We start from the raw sequence: 14,957 nt of genomic DNA on the forward strand, positions 1-14,957 counted from the left end.
CTCTACTTTCATATTCCCATTGGGCTCTGCAGTGCTGGTCTCATTCCTAGGATGGAGCTGCCTCAAACAAGAATTCTGGGTATATCCTGCAGCAAGCATCTAAACCAGGTCTTTTTCAAAGGTTTCGCTAAGCTTCATTTTATTTTTTTTTTAAGAAACATTTAGTCCGTAAGAGAAATCCCCAAACAGACTTAGGATTATTTCAATTTTCCTCTGTGGTCCAGACAGTTTTGATATATTACCGATATTTTGGACATTTTGACTGCCTACTGTAACGTTGACAGCCAGTCAGTGCTTCAGATTAAGTTGTTGTCTTCTGCTCTGATGTTCTGATAGAGACTGAATACAAAAGAGTCAGCCCGAGAGAGCTCCTTGGGGTGAAATTAAGCCCAGAAAAGGAATTGTGTGACTGCATAGATAGTTGCAGGGTAGCAAAATTTCTGGAAGTTAATAGATTGCTTCTGCAAAAGTCTTTGGGGAAGAAAAAAAATAATAAAATCCCTCTACAGAATGATCGAGAGCTACACACAGAGAAATCCTTTCAAAACACAAGCATTTAATTTTTTTTAAATGTTAAGTGAGATGTAAATATGTACGTTAGCAACAAAGTGCTCAAAAGCATACTGAAAACATATTCCATACACAGTTAGCAATAGAAGTCTGTACAAAAGTAATAAAGTTACACATTATAAAAAATACTCCGTAACTATAATTTAAAAGAGGGAAAAAAGACAAGGGAATTGATTTCTCAGTTCATATAATTTATTGCAGTTAGCACACAGTTTAAAAATTCACCAACACACCAATAGTACAAAACTAAACAGCATTATAAGTTATTCCCCCCTCAGGAAAATAAAACATACTATGATTGTCAAAGCTAGATGTCAGTCTAAGTTTTAGAACAAAAGAAGAATGTGAAACTAAGGAAAGGAAAAAAGCAATCACTCACGAGGACCACAAAAAAATCCAAGAGAAAGTCCATTTTCCTCAGACACTGATTGTCTTCTCTAACTTAAGAAAAGAATGTAGTTTTAAAACCTAGAAACTATTCAAGTAACTAAAGATAACGCTCCAAGGCCATTTTCACAGCTTTTTTTTTGTTTTAAATGCCATTACAGCCAAATTAACACACATTTGACCAAATATTTCCAAAACAGTCCAGCAATACACAATGGAGTTTTCCATTCAGTATCTTAAGCACAAAAATAGGCTATGTTTACAGTAGTTAAGGCGATCAAATTTTAAACAAAAGCAGAGGAAAAAAAAAAAGAAAAAAAAAAAAGGAAAAAACAGCAAACGTTTTCCATGCTACTCCCATAGACCTTATTTGTAAGTGCAAGACAGGAAAACAAACACTGTGCAAAATGCTTTTGACCTGCGTGTTGGTCATTAAAACCACACGTCAGGCTGCAGTCTCTGCTGCTTGGATACACATAGTCCTTCCCCTGCCCTCCCCCGGCCCCCCTGTCACTCAGGCCTTCCCAGGCCTTTCAGCCCGGGGCTTTTTTTCCTTTTTTTTTCAGTCCACAGCCTCTTTTCAACGGGGGGGAAAAAAAAGAACGACCTATTGTGGTGGAGCGGTGCAGCAGGAATCCTACAAATGCTCATCTGGGGAAATGGACGCACCTCAGCTGGAGCTGGCGTGGGGTCTGTGCAATTAGAAGGGGTCTGGGGTTAGTAAATGCACACCGCACATGCAAATCTCGAAGCCTGGTTGTAAACACTCATTTTTTTTTTTTCCTTGTTAACGTAGCTAAATCGGCGACTCGTAGCTTAAGTTCTTCTCAACTTAAAGACAATGGGAAAGTAAATTTAAATTAGATAAAATAAAAACAGTGCATTTCTCTTCTTCGTAACACCGGCATTTTCAACGGTGTCGTTTTTTTTTCCTAAGGAAATTAAATAATTTTCAACTCACTCGTTAAAGTTATACAATGCAAACAAAGACAAAAATATACTGAAAATCATGCATTTCTGTAGCGTTAATATTTACTTTTCAAGACTCAACTAAGAGCATCAACACAACCTGCCAAGTTCTTTGATACCTCCCCCCGGCCCATGTAATCAATTACAGTATACAATAACAGTAATTCACATTTTTTAAACACACAGTTCATCACTGCTGAAGCTGCAATATCCTTTTTCATCCCAAGCAAACCTTCACGTAAGACAGAGTCCCAGTGATCCCAGTGTACTCTCAGGGTTTTTGTTTTATGTTTTTGTGTTGTTTTTTTGTTTTGTTTTGTTTTTTTCCAGTGGGAACTGTCAGAAATCCAGAAGTTGCCATAATAAGTTTTAAGTCAACCGCTTGTTTAAAAATAGATAATCCAGCATTTCAGAAATTTTCCATTTGGGTCTAAAAGCATTCAGGTTTCCAACAGCTAGAAAGGACTCATGCAATTATAGAAATGTAAAGGAACTGACAAAATTGGGAGAGGATCTCTACATTCAGATTTTAAGAGGAAAAAGATCGAGAGCTTAACAGAACGCAGTGTTTTGGGGAGAATAAAGCCACATCCAAATTTTTTGAATTGGAGATTCCTTAGAAGTAAAGTATCCGCTGGCTTCTATTCCGAACAGGGGGAAAAATACGCTCCGTAATTTGTTACTTTGTCGGATTACCTCTACAGTTCATTTTTATCGGAGTGCTAAATTAGTGAAATATTCATGCTGCCTTAAAGTGCAAAAACAAGCTAATAGCCAAACTTTCAGTTCAAGGAAACAAGATTGCTTTTAGACTGTACCACAACTATATAGATTTATATATATATTATTTATATATATAAAAATTTTATTTCCAAAGTTCTTGTGAGCTATCTTCTAAGGTCCAGTCTCTGACAGTAGGTAAGCTCAGTGCTTCGCTTTTGACAGACAATGAGTTCACCAACTCACAGTGAAACTTCCGAATGTGTCTGTAAAGGTCTCCGGACTGCGTGAACCTGCGTTCACACCACTTACAAGCATGAGGCTTCTCCCGCGTGTGAACCACTGCGTGGCGGCTCAGGTTGTGGGAGTACTGGAAGCTCTTCCCACACTGGGTGCAAGTGTAGGGCTTTTCACCTGAATGAGTCCTCTCATGACGTTTCAAGGTGTACATGCAAGAAAAAGTCTTACCACACAACGAGCAGGTCGGGACATTGACATCGGTAGCAGGCTTGCTGCGGATCCCGTCCTGCTCTCGAAAGTGCGTGCTTAAATGGATCTGCAGGATGTGGGGGCTAGGAAAGACCTTGTTGCAGAGAGGACACATGAAAATTTGGCCAGCGGGGCTAAGTATGTTTGACACGTAAGGGAGCAAGCTGCTGTCCATGTTTCCTTCCACCTGGACTCTCTCGTTCTCTGGAGTTATCATTTCATCATCGCTTGCTTTGTCCTCTCTATCTAGCTCCCTCAAGACCGAATCTTCCCTCATCGGAGCCAGGTGGGCCGGCTCGTACTGTACCCTGTTATTAGTGCTCACACTTTCTTTCACAGTGCTATGTTCCATATCATAGTCATTAGTGCCAACATCACTCTCATCACAGGAAGCCTCTTTCTCCACCTTCACCTGAACCAGGCTGCTTCTAAGCATGTCCTGCGAAGAGAAATAAGAACTGTTCAAATTTTCAACTCCTGAAAGGCTGGACTTGACAGACAGGTCCAGCACGCAGTCAACATCTGCTGAATCCCTCACGGAGGTGACAGACCTCTGGGACAAAGACTCTGTTGAGCTGCAGGGGCTGGCTACTGTTTTTCCAGCTGCTGCTGCGTGCGTCTCTGCCTCTCCGCCAGTCTGGGGAATGCCTGCTGAGTCTGAGGGCAATCTCATCCACATGTTCCCAGGCTCAGCCGCCAAGTCCCTTTTGCTAGGCAGGATGTTCAATTTTTCATCTTCTCCGTCATCTTCATCGCTGGGCAAGTCTCCTGGCATGTGGCTGCTGCCATCGGAGAGGCTCTCCACTTTGTCTGAACAACTTGAGGCGTCTTCCTCCTTTTTTGTACTGTCTGCCTCCGTGGTTGCTTTCTCTTTCAGCTTCTTTTTGCAGACTTTGACAATATCATACATGTGGAGATAACTGGCAGCTGCTAGCACGTCTTCAATGGGCAAGTCTTTGAACTGGAGCTTTCCTTCGTACATGAATTCAAGCAGGAGAGCGAAAGCTGGGGCTGTAACAATGTCGCTGTTCAGATGAACAATGTCCCTTTTGTCCAGCTGGTCCTTGTAAAAGAGGTGGAAATACATGCTGCATGAAGCCAGTACAGCTCTGTGCGCTCGGAACTGGGCATCTCCTACCAGAACAGTGCAATCACAAAGAAAACCCTGATGTCTCTGCTCACTCAGACACTGTAGCAAATGTCTACTGTGGTCAGGAAACTCCATACTGTCTTCATAACCTATAAGCAATGAGATTTTAAAAAATTAAATGTAGGTCGGAATCACAGAACTTATGAATCCAAGTTATTCCACTCTAAAAACCTCGTATTTATGTTGCCAGAGTTCTGGTACTGACACCATGCAAAGATTATTTAACACGCATGTACGATGGAAACTCTTTCCCCGATCAACCACTGAAGTTACGATTTCCTTTCCATGGTAAACAAGCCGTTATAATAAGCGCATAGGTACATTTGTAATTTTCTTGAAGTGTCACTGCTGTTCATAAAATCTGTTCCACAGTTATTTTTTTTAGGGAACTTCCTCCAGATTGCATCCCTAGGAGGGCAGACCCACAAAAAGAATTTTTTTTTTTTTAACACTAAGTTTGAGAGATCACAGAGGGAGAACAAAAAAACCAAAAAAACACACAAAAAAATCAGATCATCAACCTTCTTTTTAAAGTCAAATTGTAGCAAGAGGAGAGGTTCGCGCATGAAGAAATGCTCATATACCCAAATCTGAAGGTCTAACGTTCATAAAGTATAAAAATTATTTACGGGTGTCAATTTATATTGACAGCAAAATCAAGGTTTTTAGAAATTTAGTTCATCTGGTTTTCTTCTTGTAATAAGTACAGTTTCAAGTTTTAAACCTTCTCCATACTGTACAATAGAACATGAACATTTTGTGCCAACATGCAGAATTTACAAAAGAAACTAACAACCAAAATGCCAATGAGCACTGCTTCCCCTATGCAGGACAGAAATTTCCCTCCCCTCCCACACCAGGCAGAGTTTGCAGTACCAAACTTAAAAAAAAAAAAAAAAAAAAAAAAAAAGTCATTCAACGTGAGCATGTGTGCATATTTAAAATCAGTATCCTGAGTACTGTTCTTACCCAAGTATTTTTCTATTCACCTTCTCTGATGATAAAGAAAAATTATACTTAAAGAAGTAGAGAAGTCAAAACTCAAATGGAAGGTAAAATCTTTTAAAAACCTGTCTTAATCTATTCTTCTGTGATTGATAGCAATGCTCTCCCAAACCATCTAAGCAGATCGTGGCTCTCTAGGCTGGCAGATATTATTGAAAAATCCTCATCCCTTGCAAACCAAGATGTACTAAAACTTACAACACAACCCCTACTACATTCTGTAAAATACCATTGCTAGAGTAAAGCACGAAGATTTACAATACAATCACTTTAAGTGCCCCACAGCCAACATCAATCCTAATCCTTAAGAGGGCTAAAAATAAAGATTGGAGGGCAGCTCACAAGGTAGCTGTGATCAAATTAGGAGGCTGAAAGGACAGAGAGGGACGAAGAAGGAAGCTTATAAACATCTGATCCAGCTGACTGTGGCCATATGGCAGCTGCTGCCCAGATAAAGAGATTAAGAATAGAGGAGTGCGATTACAGCTGTCTGGCCAATTCAGGCAGCTCAAATCTACAAGTTCTAAATTAGTCGCAAATACAAAAACTCCTTCAAATAATTATTGTTATGCTGAAATAAAAGATTTCAAATGCTACACGCGAGAAAGAAAGGAGGAAACCAGTCAAGCCATTCTCCCGGGTACAAAAGTTTTTAAACACATAGCTGATTTCTATCTTTCAGAAGCGCTACAGCTGTATGCTACTACGGTTCTGAGCTGCTGGATATTTAACCGTGAAGTTTAATGAAAGACTTCCCCACAAACACATTTTAGCCAGAACGGTCCTTTTTTTTTAAAAAAAAAAAAAGGCACACTTTTGTATATTTCCCTAAAACCCCCGTAAAGTCATTTAAAAGATGCAATACAAGAACATAAAGCAGAACTCTCCTTAGGCTTGCCACTAAATCCATTGCAGTTTTGGTCTCAGAAATGAAGAATGAACTTGCTCTCTCCTTCTTCCAAACCAAGACATTCTCACTATATGCATTAAAGTTAATGCTAACAATGTGCCCAAGAACTGATACTCTCCAACTGTAGCCCAAGCCTTCTGAGTAAGTCCACTTGTCTATTTAATACTCAAATTCATATATTACCTCTAAACTTGGTTAGAAAAGTAATGTGATTTTTTTTCTGAAATTCAATAAACAACACACCAAAACAGAAATATGCTGTATCTAATCTATTGCTACTCCTACCTTTAGTACACATAAACCTGATTAAGTCCTTTCCTCTGAGTCTTGCTGGCTCCAGGTCTGTTAGATCGGTGGAAAAAAAGCAGACTAGGAGAGACAGATGCAAAGTGGAGATGATGTTAGAGAGGAATGAGATACCTTCTCCACACACAGATCTGCACACACTAACTCCCTGTCTGTGTGTTAGAATAAAAGGCTGAGGGATGGCAGGCTGTCAGCTGCTCTGACATCATGTTCAGATGGAAATGCTACCTCCAGCTGTGCTCCTTTTAATGCCATATGCTACTCCTCTACACTCCTGCCACCAGCTTTTTCTTAGGAGAACTTTTCTCTTCTGTTAGTATAAACAAAATACTTCAAAGTCTCTTTTTTTCAAACTTTCTAACAGGGAGGAAAAAAAAAAAAAGAAAATCCTAAACATATGGGGCTCTACTGTATTTGCAGCATAGCAACACTTCTGCCTTAAGTTGGAGGACCGCTTTATGTACTGACAGCATACCCCAGCCACGGGGTTACCCGAGAAAGCCACACCGACTCGGCTTTACTGAGCCCAGAGGTTCAGTTAAAAGGAGTAATTAACCGAACCTATTTACTCAACCCACAGCTCCCCGCCTCGCCGTCGGTCCTTTCAGTTTCAACGTTTAGGCAGCGTAAGCGATACCGAGCACTCAAACTCCAGCTCATTTCTACAGCGAAGCAGTTAACCTGGCCGGGGCACTATTTCGGGCGTTCAGCTTCACTCGTAAATCGCTTTTCCCCTCCGGGGGGCGGGGGGGGGGGGGGGGGGGCAGCTCGGGCCGTCTTTTCTTTGACTGCCGCGGCACCGGGACGCCGGCCCCCAGCCCCGCCGGCTCCGGCAGCCGCTCGGCAGGGAGGGGATCGGGACTCGGCGCGGCCGGGCGCCCTGCCCCTCGCACCGCCGCCGGGATCGGCCCCCCCCCCCTCCCCGGTGACACTCACGCCGCGCTCGCCTCTACCAAGTTGGGCGGTTCACCTGCCCGCTGCCGGGCGGGGGCCGGGCCCGCCGCCCCCCGGGCCGGGCCGGGCCGTGAGGGGAGGCGCGGCGCCGCGGGCCAGCGGGGAGGCGGCGGCGCGCAGCAAGTTCCCGGCGGGCCCGGCCCCCCCGCCATCCCCGCCGGGCGGCGGCAACTTTTCGCCGGGGCTGAGCCCCCCCCCCTCCCCTCACCCCCCCAGGCCGGGGCGCGGGGATCTGGTCCCGCCGGGCAGCGCCCCCCCAACTCCAGCCCACCCCGCCCGGGGCCAGGGCCGGGGCCGGGGCCGGGGCCGCGGCCGGCGGCCGCCCCGCGGGGAAGGAAGCAGCTGCCCGGCGCGCAGGAAAAGCCGCCCCCGGGTCACGGCGGCAACAAAAGAAAAGTAACCGGGAGCGGCGCCGGGGCGGCCGGTCCCGCCGCCCGGGAAGGGCTGCCCCCGCCCCCCCCCGCCTCTCCGCCCGGCTGCGCCCACCCCCCCGCCGGACCCGCCGCCAACTCCGCCCGCCCCGCGGGGCCGCCCCCGGCCCCGGCCCCGGCCCCGGCCCCGGCCCGGCGGGTGTGTGGGGATGATGGGGGCAGCGGGACTCACACTCCGCGGCGGCCCGAAGTCCCCGCGCTCCCGCCGCCGCCGCCGCCCGCCGGCTCCTCTTCGCTCACTTGCCGCTCCGGGATCGCGTCTCGCCCCCCCGCCCGCTGGCCGCCGCCCCCCCCCCCCCCCGGCCTCCCCCCTGCCGGCAGCTGAGGAGCGAGCGGGGCAGCCGGCGGAGCGAAGCGGGCCCCGCGCTCAGCGGCTCCCCATGGCACCGACGGCCGGAGACGGCGCGGAGCCCGGGGCCGGGCGGCCGGGCGCGGGGGAGGGGCGGGGGCCGGGGGGGGGGGAGGGCGGGCGGGCGGGGGCGCCGGGCGCACGCAGCACGGGCGGGCGCACGCACGGCGGCGGCGGCGGCGGCACAGCCGGGCCCGGGCTGCGGCAGACAGATGTTCGCCCCCTCCCCGCTCCCCACTTCGGACTCCGCTCCCTGACTGACAGCCCGGCCCGCCCGCGCCGCCGCCGCCGCCAACCGGCGCGGCGCCCCGCCGATGAGTGACAGGCCGCGGCGGGCGCTGAGTGGAGGAGGGCGGCCCGGGAAGGCCGGCGGCGCCGCCAATCGCGGCGCGCGGAGAGGCAGGGGGCGTGACCCGGCGGGGAGCCGAGGCGGAAGGGGGCGGGGCCCCGCCGAGCCCGGGGAGGGGGCGGGGCGGCGGGTGGGGCGAGTGAGGAGGGGCGGGGCCGGCGGGGGCGGAGCTTTGCTCCTGAGGGCGCGCGCGGGCCGCGGCCTCGCGCCGGTTGCCCGGGCGGGGGGGAGGGGGCGTGGCGCGGTGCATGGCGGGACGGCAGGTGCGGCCCAGGGAGGGGGTCGGCCCGGTCCCGGTCCCGGTCCCGGTCCCGGTCCCGGTCCCGGTCCCGGTCCCGGTCCCGGTCCCGGTCCCGGTCCCGGTCCCGGTCCCGGTGGGGTGCGCTGGGCCGGGCTGCCGTGCCCGGGGGGTGAGGCCGGCCACCTCTAGTGTGCCCCTGCGCTCTTGCCCGGCCGCGCCAGCGGTGGGGCCACCTGTGCCGGGCTAGGCCGTACGTGGTGGCGGTGCGTGTCAGTGTGCCCGGCCTGGCCCGGAGGTCATGGCAGCCACCGGTGGCGGCCTGGCTGGCGTGCCCGCCCTGAGGAAACTGCCCAGCCCCGTCCTTTCTCGCTTCACGAGGAGTTTGCCCGCGGTGGCCACCGGCCCGGTGCAGGCAGGCCCGCCGCCTGGGCTTTGCTCACAGTGCTGCTACCTCAGGGCCGTTCAGGACGGAGGGTGCGATGTAAATCGCTGACACCGTGCAGCCATTGGGAGCCAAGAACATTGTTAGAGTATAATTGCTGTGTTACTGTCTCAAGACCCAAGACCCATCACCTGCCCCTACTAAGAAGAACACGCGATCGACCAAGATAAGGAAACTTTTCACCAGATTTGCTGAGGGATCCATATCTAAGAGAAACACGAGTTGCTGATGCCTGATAACTTTGCAGAAGTTGACGACAAGCATCTGGATTAACAGATAAGCCACAAGGATGCTGACGGATGCTGCTGCTGCTGCGAGACATACAAAAATAGAGTTGCTTTGCTGTACTGCATTTATGATTGGATAATTAGAGATATGCATTAGTAGGTAATTAGGTGATTCATACCATACCCTTTTACAAAACTCCTTCAGAAAAAACCCTGGGGTGTGCCCAGTTTGGCTGGGGCACATCATGCGCATGAATAAATATTTACCTTTGTAATTCTGTAGTTTGTGTCCTAGCCTCTCTCCTCAGTTGGCACAGGCCAGTTGTGAATTTGTAACAAGAGTGCAATGGGAGCATGCTTTGGCTCCTCTCTCTTAAGGAATTGCCCTGCCTTGGGCTAGAGTTTCCACCTCTAGCATTGGTGTTTCTGTTGGTAGTCTTTACGCTTCCCGCCACGGCAGGGCAGATTACGAGGAGCAGGGCCAGCAGGTCGGCATCGTTTGGAGCGTGCATGTGCCCAGGCCTGCCTGCTCCTGGGCAGCGGTGGGAAGGATGGTCAGTGCCTGAGGGGAAAAGGAGCTCTCCAGACCTCGCGGTGGTTCACAGGCAGATTGAGGTCAGCGGCTTTGGAGAATACTACGGCTTAATAGTGGGTTCGCACAAGGCAGTGGAGGCTGGGTTTGAAGAGCTAAGGTCTTCCTTAGGAAAAGGCTAATCCAAGGAGTTGGGTATTTCCCCGTCTCCCCTTCAGTTTCAGGTAAACGGTTAATACAGGGAAGTATTTTGAAGAAAACAAGGCTCACCAACAGAGACTCGGAGTTTAAAGAAAAAGAACTCAGTTATGTATTAATAACCAAAATCGACTGAGTAGATATAAAAGCTGAAGGCACGCACTTAGTCTCCTTCAGTAGTATGAAACCGTTATAAAGAAACATACTGAATTCTAGCTGTGCCTAATTTATTTGACAGCACTGCTATGTATATCTCACAGCAGCTAGCATCTAGGTGCCCATATGCTTCAAGCATTACATACATATATATAAAAAAAATATAAAATATACATACATACAAAAGAAGACACTTTTCTCTCTACCCTTTGGTGAACTGATTGCTCATGCAGACCTGGTGTGGGATTTTTAAATTATTAATTGCATAGTGTTTCAATCCTTCTTAGATACTGATACAATTTCATCTTTAAGTTGGTTTTTTTTTTTCCATTGGCATCATGTTCCATATTCCATTATACCTGGAACTCGATGGGGTTTTGTCCTTGTCTTCAAGATACAGCAGCTAAGATGCTGACTCTTCATGTTTCCTGATTGTCTCCTCAGTGCTAATAATCACTTCATCTGAGAAAAATCAGTACTCTGTTCCCTGCTGCCTGTCATTTCTTGAACATCTTGACTATAACTACTAAACTGCTTTTTCTTTCAACTGCAAAAATAAATGTTGAAAGTATTTTAATAGGAAATACTGTTGAAAATAGTTCTAAAGTGTTTTTTTTTAATCTAAAACATACGAATAACTTACGCAGTTACATATATTTGAACTGTCAGTGAATATGCCTGAAATGATTACACTAGCTCTGTTGTCCTAGATCTCTAAACTGCATCCTGCCTCATGCTTCCTAGTATAAGCCATCTCACCAACTGCTTGGGGTCAGTTAGTAAGACCTCAGTTTGTGAAAACTTAACTTACACAAGTGCAGCTTTACTGAGGGAGGCAGTTTAGTCATTCTCATGATACAAAACTCTGGGGAAAACAATGCTGCTTAATGTGAAAAAATCCAAAGACTTTATTTGCTAGAGGACATTTAGCAAATGGACTTTCTCAGGTCCTTATAAACTCTTTCAGGATTCAGAATTTAAAAATCTTAAAATAAAATTTCATGGGGCATTACTGTTTATACATCCTATTCATTTATTATTTCCTCCTCATACACATGAACTTACCTCCTTATGTTTTAAGATGTACTGAGAAAAATCTTACTGCCCCTCACCTAGTGCCCCTACTGTGCTGACTCCTAATTAAATCAGGTTGTATTTGCTTTTCCATTCTATCTTTTGACTATATGACCTTGGGCAAATCACTTTGTCCTTTTTGCCTCTTCAGACTGGTTTGCCCTCGGGGCTACAGGTTATTTTTTAGTACAGTTATAGTTAAGACAATGATCTGCAATTACTGTTTACACAGCTATTATAATAAAACAATTTTTCACTATTTCTAAATAGGAGATGGAGTGAAACAGAAAAAAAGTGAGTGTAGGTAATACTTTAAGATTAAAAATCTTTTTTGGCAGTGAGTCAAACTTCATTGATTTAAACCTGGAACTGTTGACATTTGTCTGCAAGTTTTTTTATGTGAAAGGAACTCTAATTTTTTTAAAGAGTACTTAGAGAGGTTTAAAGACTTAGCATTATTTTAAATATAGAAACAAGATGATAGAAAAGCGAATTAAGAAAAATCCTACACAGGGAAAACTCACAAATACCCTGTAGTCCAGTTGATCCTCTATTAGTAAAAATAATATAAGATGGGCGTTCCATTGGAAGGGATGGTGAAGCCTTGTTGTAAAGGGACATAAACATCTGGCAGTACACCTGGTCTCTACACATACTTATAAATCACCTCAGGCATCCCAAGGTACTGTGGAGAACGCACACAAAAATTGAACTAAGAACACACATAAGCCAAAGAAAATAAAAATCTTCTCGATATAGCGTGGAAAGAAATGAGTCTCATTTACTGCACAAACACAGTTTGGAAAGACGTGATGCAATTTTGCACTTCTTGCACCTTTGCACCTGCTGACTTTCATTTATATCCTCCAGGCAACAAGGAAGCCTGAAGGCCTTTGGCTCATAACCAATGCTGACGTTGCAGTGTGGTGCTACAGGAGCGCCTGCAGCTCTGGTAGAGCCTCCCCTCTCGCCTCTGATCTGAGAACGTTGAGGTTTCCTGGCGTCTTTTCTAAAACGGTTTGTGTGGTGAATCTCTCAGTATTGTTTATTGCTGCTCAAGATTGATTAATACGTAGCAAGCTGCTTTGCAGGTGCCAGCTTTGCCTGCGAGCCTCGAAATGTGTTCGTCACATTTGTTGCTGGAGCCTGAATGGTGCTATATACTCTTGGAAGCTCTTCTTGAGGACAGTCCAGCAGAAGAACCTGAGCTGACAAAGGTCAAAGGTGCCTGTGTGATATTCTGGTCCGAAGCCATAGATTTAGATGTTAACACAACACAGTTATACTGTGGAACCAGCTGCAAATTTGGTCCTTAATACTTCTTTCTCATACCTGCTGTAACACAATTTTCTACATTTTCTTTGAATTGTAGAGCAGTGCTCTGCTAATTACCATACATAGCATCCATTTTGTTCTCCATGGAAAAAAGGAAATTGACAATGAAAACTGCTCATCTGTAGTCAAATATCGCAGGTTTATGCTCTGCAGGTTATGTTGGACTAGATACCATCACCCATATGCATTACTACTGTTTTCATTGATAGGACAATGGAAACTGGGTACCCCTTTGTAAATTAAAACTCTCCCAGAATGCTTTGACTAACAGGACTGGAGGTACAGCAGCAAATATCTCCAGGGTTATGTATCCCAGAGAAGTGAAAGTTAGGACTTGTGGTCATGGCACACCTGATTTTATTTATTTATTAATTTATTTAAATTGTAGTGAAACTTAATTAATGGCAGTCTGCTTTTCAGAAAAATTAAAAGTTAAGTAGTTTCTGGAGCTGCCATCACACTTGAGGTTCAGCTGATGTCACCATGGAACTGAGTTTTCTCTCTGGGGACCCAGTGCTGAGGAAGTGCCAAGATAATATAATACAGCCTTTGCATGAATTGGCTAAATGTGCATCTTAGTGTGCCAGAGTCTGACTGGATCAGTAATTCTTATCAGCCCTAGCCATGCTGGGTAAGCCACCAGGATGTGTTCAGCTAAGAGCTTTTCTTAGCACGTGGGCCAAAAATTTCTGTCTCCCCTTAAACACAATCACGTAAAGGAGAAGGAGCACTACACACTGAGATTTATCACCGAGGTGGCTGCTAGCAATCACGCTGCAAGCTGAGGACAGGCACCACTGATACACTTTCTTTAGGTCCAGCTGTCCTTTTCTGGAGCATAGATTTGTCTAGCTTTAAGCTACAGCTTCTGCTTCACACAGGGATAATTACCGAGATCAGTGACTTCTTTGTGATGTCCCAAAACAATTTCAAGGCTCTGTGTAAAAATTTGATCATAAAGAATGGAATTGGCCTCTTGGGTGGAGACGTGAACCGGAGTTCAGTTGGATTTGTTTGTTGAGTATTAATGATATGCACACCATCACTGGAACCAGAATAGAAATGTTTTCTCTCAAAAGACGGCTTGTTTTGGATACAAAGGAATTGGCTTCAAATTTCTAGCCTAGGAACACCTGGCTGCTGGAGTCCAGTCTCCCACAACCCTGGCCAACCATGAACAGATGCTTAGTCCAGGACAGACCTACACCATGTGCCACCGCATGCTCGCAAGAACACACAAGTATTTCCCCAAACACACGTAACAAATGCAAAACCTGGAGTTCAGAAAGACAAGAGACACAAATTACGATGCCCCAAAAGGAAGACGGCAGGAGTGGTTGTTAATTCGTGCCCTGGTCCCCTGCAGTGGCAGAGGTGTCCTGGGTGGGACTGCTCAGAAGGTGTGTAAGTATCTTCCTTCCGCAAAACCTTCTGTGGTTCCTGCTGAGGTCGCATAGGTGTGACTGGGTGTTGTAGTCGGAGTAATTCTGAGAAAGCTTGAAGGTGTGAAGCCTTTTCAACTAGTGTGGTGGCCAACACCAAGTTCTGTAGGATTGCCTTGTTCATAACTTAATAAAATGCCAACTTAGTTTTACAAAACTGCTTAATTTTTCTCTCTTTATATGCTGTGTGTGGGTGTATGCAGCTGGGTACATTTGGGGGGTGGCCCTTCTACAAGGACGTGCTGTAGAAAGAAAATAAATAATAGCCGCTATACTATTATTTCACTAGATTTAAAAGCAGACCTGAAAAATACAATATTTAACCAAAAGCCAATTAAATTCTTATGCTTTTTCTGTAATTTCTTTCCTATCATTACAGATTACAAAGACATTTATGCCTAAACAGAAGCTGTCTTCTTCCAATCAGCCTGCTCTTTCTGCTCAGTTCATTCACTAAATCATTTAATCACCCAAGGCCATATGTTACCATCTTGTGTAAAACGGGTGGAAGAGAAAAAAAAAATATGCAAAAATCTCTGCACAAGAGTGGGTGTCAGCATCCAGCATAGCTCCCACTAGGAAGCACAAAATATAAAATGTTATCACCAGTGAATGTGACTACGAAAATAAACCGAGACAGACAAAAGAAAGAGACAAGACATTGCAAAGGTGAAGGAGACAATCTCTGCATCTCAGTTCTGGGCAGAAAAGTTATGGACTA

General features: G+C 46.3%; 1 protein-coding gene across 5 annotated transcripts; it reads right to left on the bottom strand.

Annotated features, from left to right (window-relative positions):
- Positions 1-1,193: 1,193 nt before the first annotated feature.
- ZBTB18 (zinc finger and BTB domain containing 18) lies at positions 1,194-8,348 on the bottom strand. Of its 5 annotated transcripts, none has more exons than XM_075043172.1 (3): positions 8,064-8,348; positions 6,486-6,569; positions 1,194-4,374 (listed from the first exon to the last, which is right to left on the bottom strand). In XM_075043172.1, the coding sequence occupies exons 2-3, from the start codon at positions 6,496-6,498 to the stop codon at positions 2,792-2,794; spliced, it is 1,596 nt and encodes a 531-aa protein (XP_074899273.1). In that variant the 5' UTR covers positions 6,499-6,569; positions 8,064-8,348; the 3' UTR covers positions 1,194-2,791. The 5 variants fall into 5 exon arrangements, with proteins under 5 accessions (XP_074899273.1, XP_074899274.1, XP_074899275.1 ...); XM_075043173.1 differs by lacking the exon at positions 8,064-8,348 and adding an exon at positions 7,443-7,632; XM_075043175.1 differs by lacking the exon at positions 8,064-8,348 and having other exon boundaries at positions 3,317-3,574; positions 3,687-4,374; positions 6,486-7,227.
- Positions 8,349-14,957: the final 6,609 nt, after the last annotated feature.

This window comes from Buteo buteo, chromosome 12 (assembly GCF_964188355.1).
Source record: "Buteo buteo chromosome 12, bButBut1.hap1.1, whole genome shotgun sequence".
NCBI lineage: Eukaryota > Metazoa > Chordata > Aves > Accipitriformes > Accipitridae > Buteo > Buteo buteo.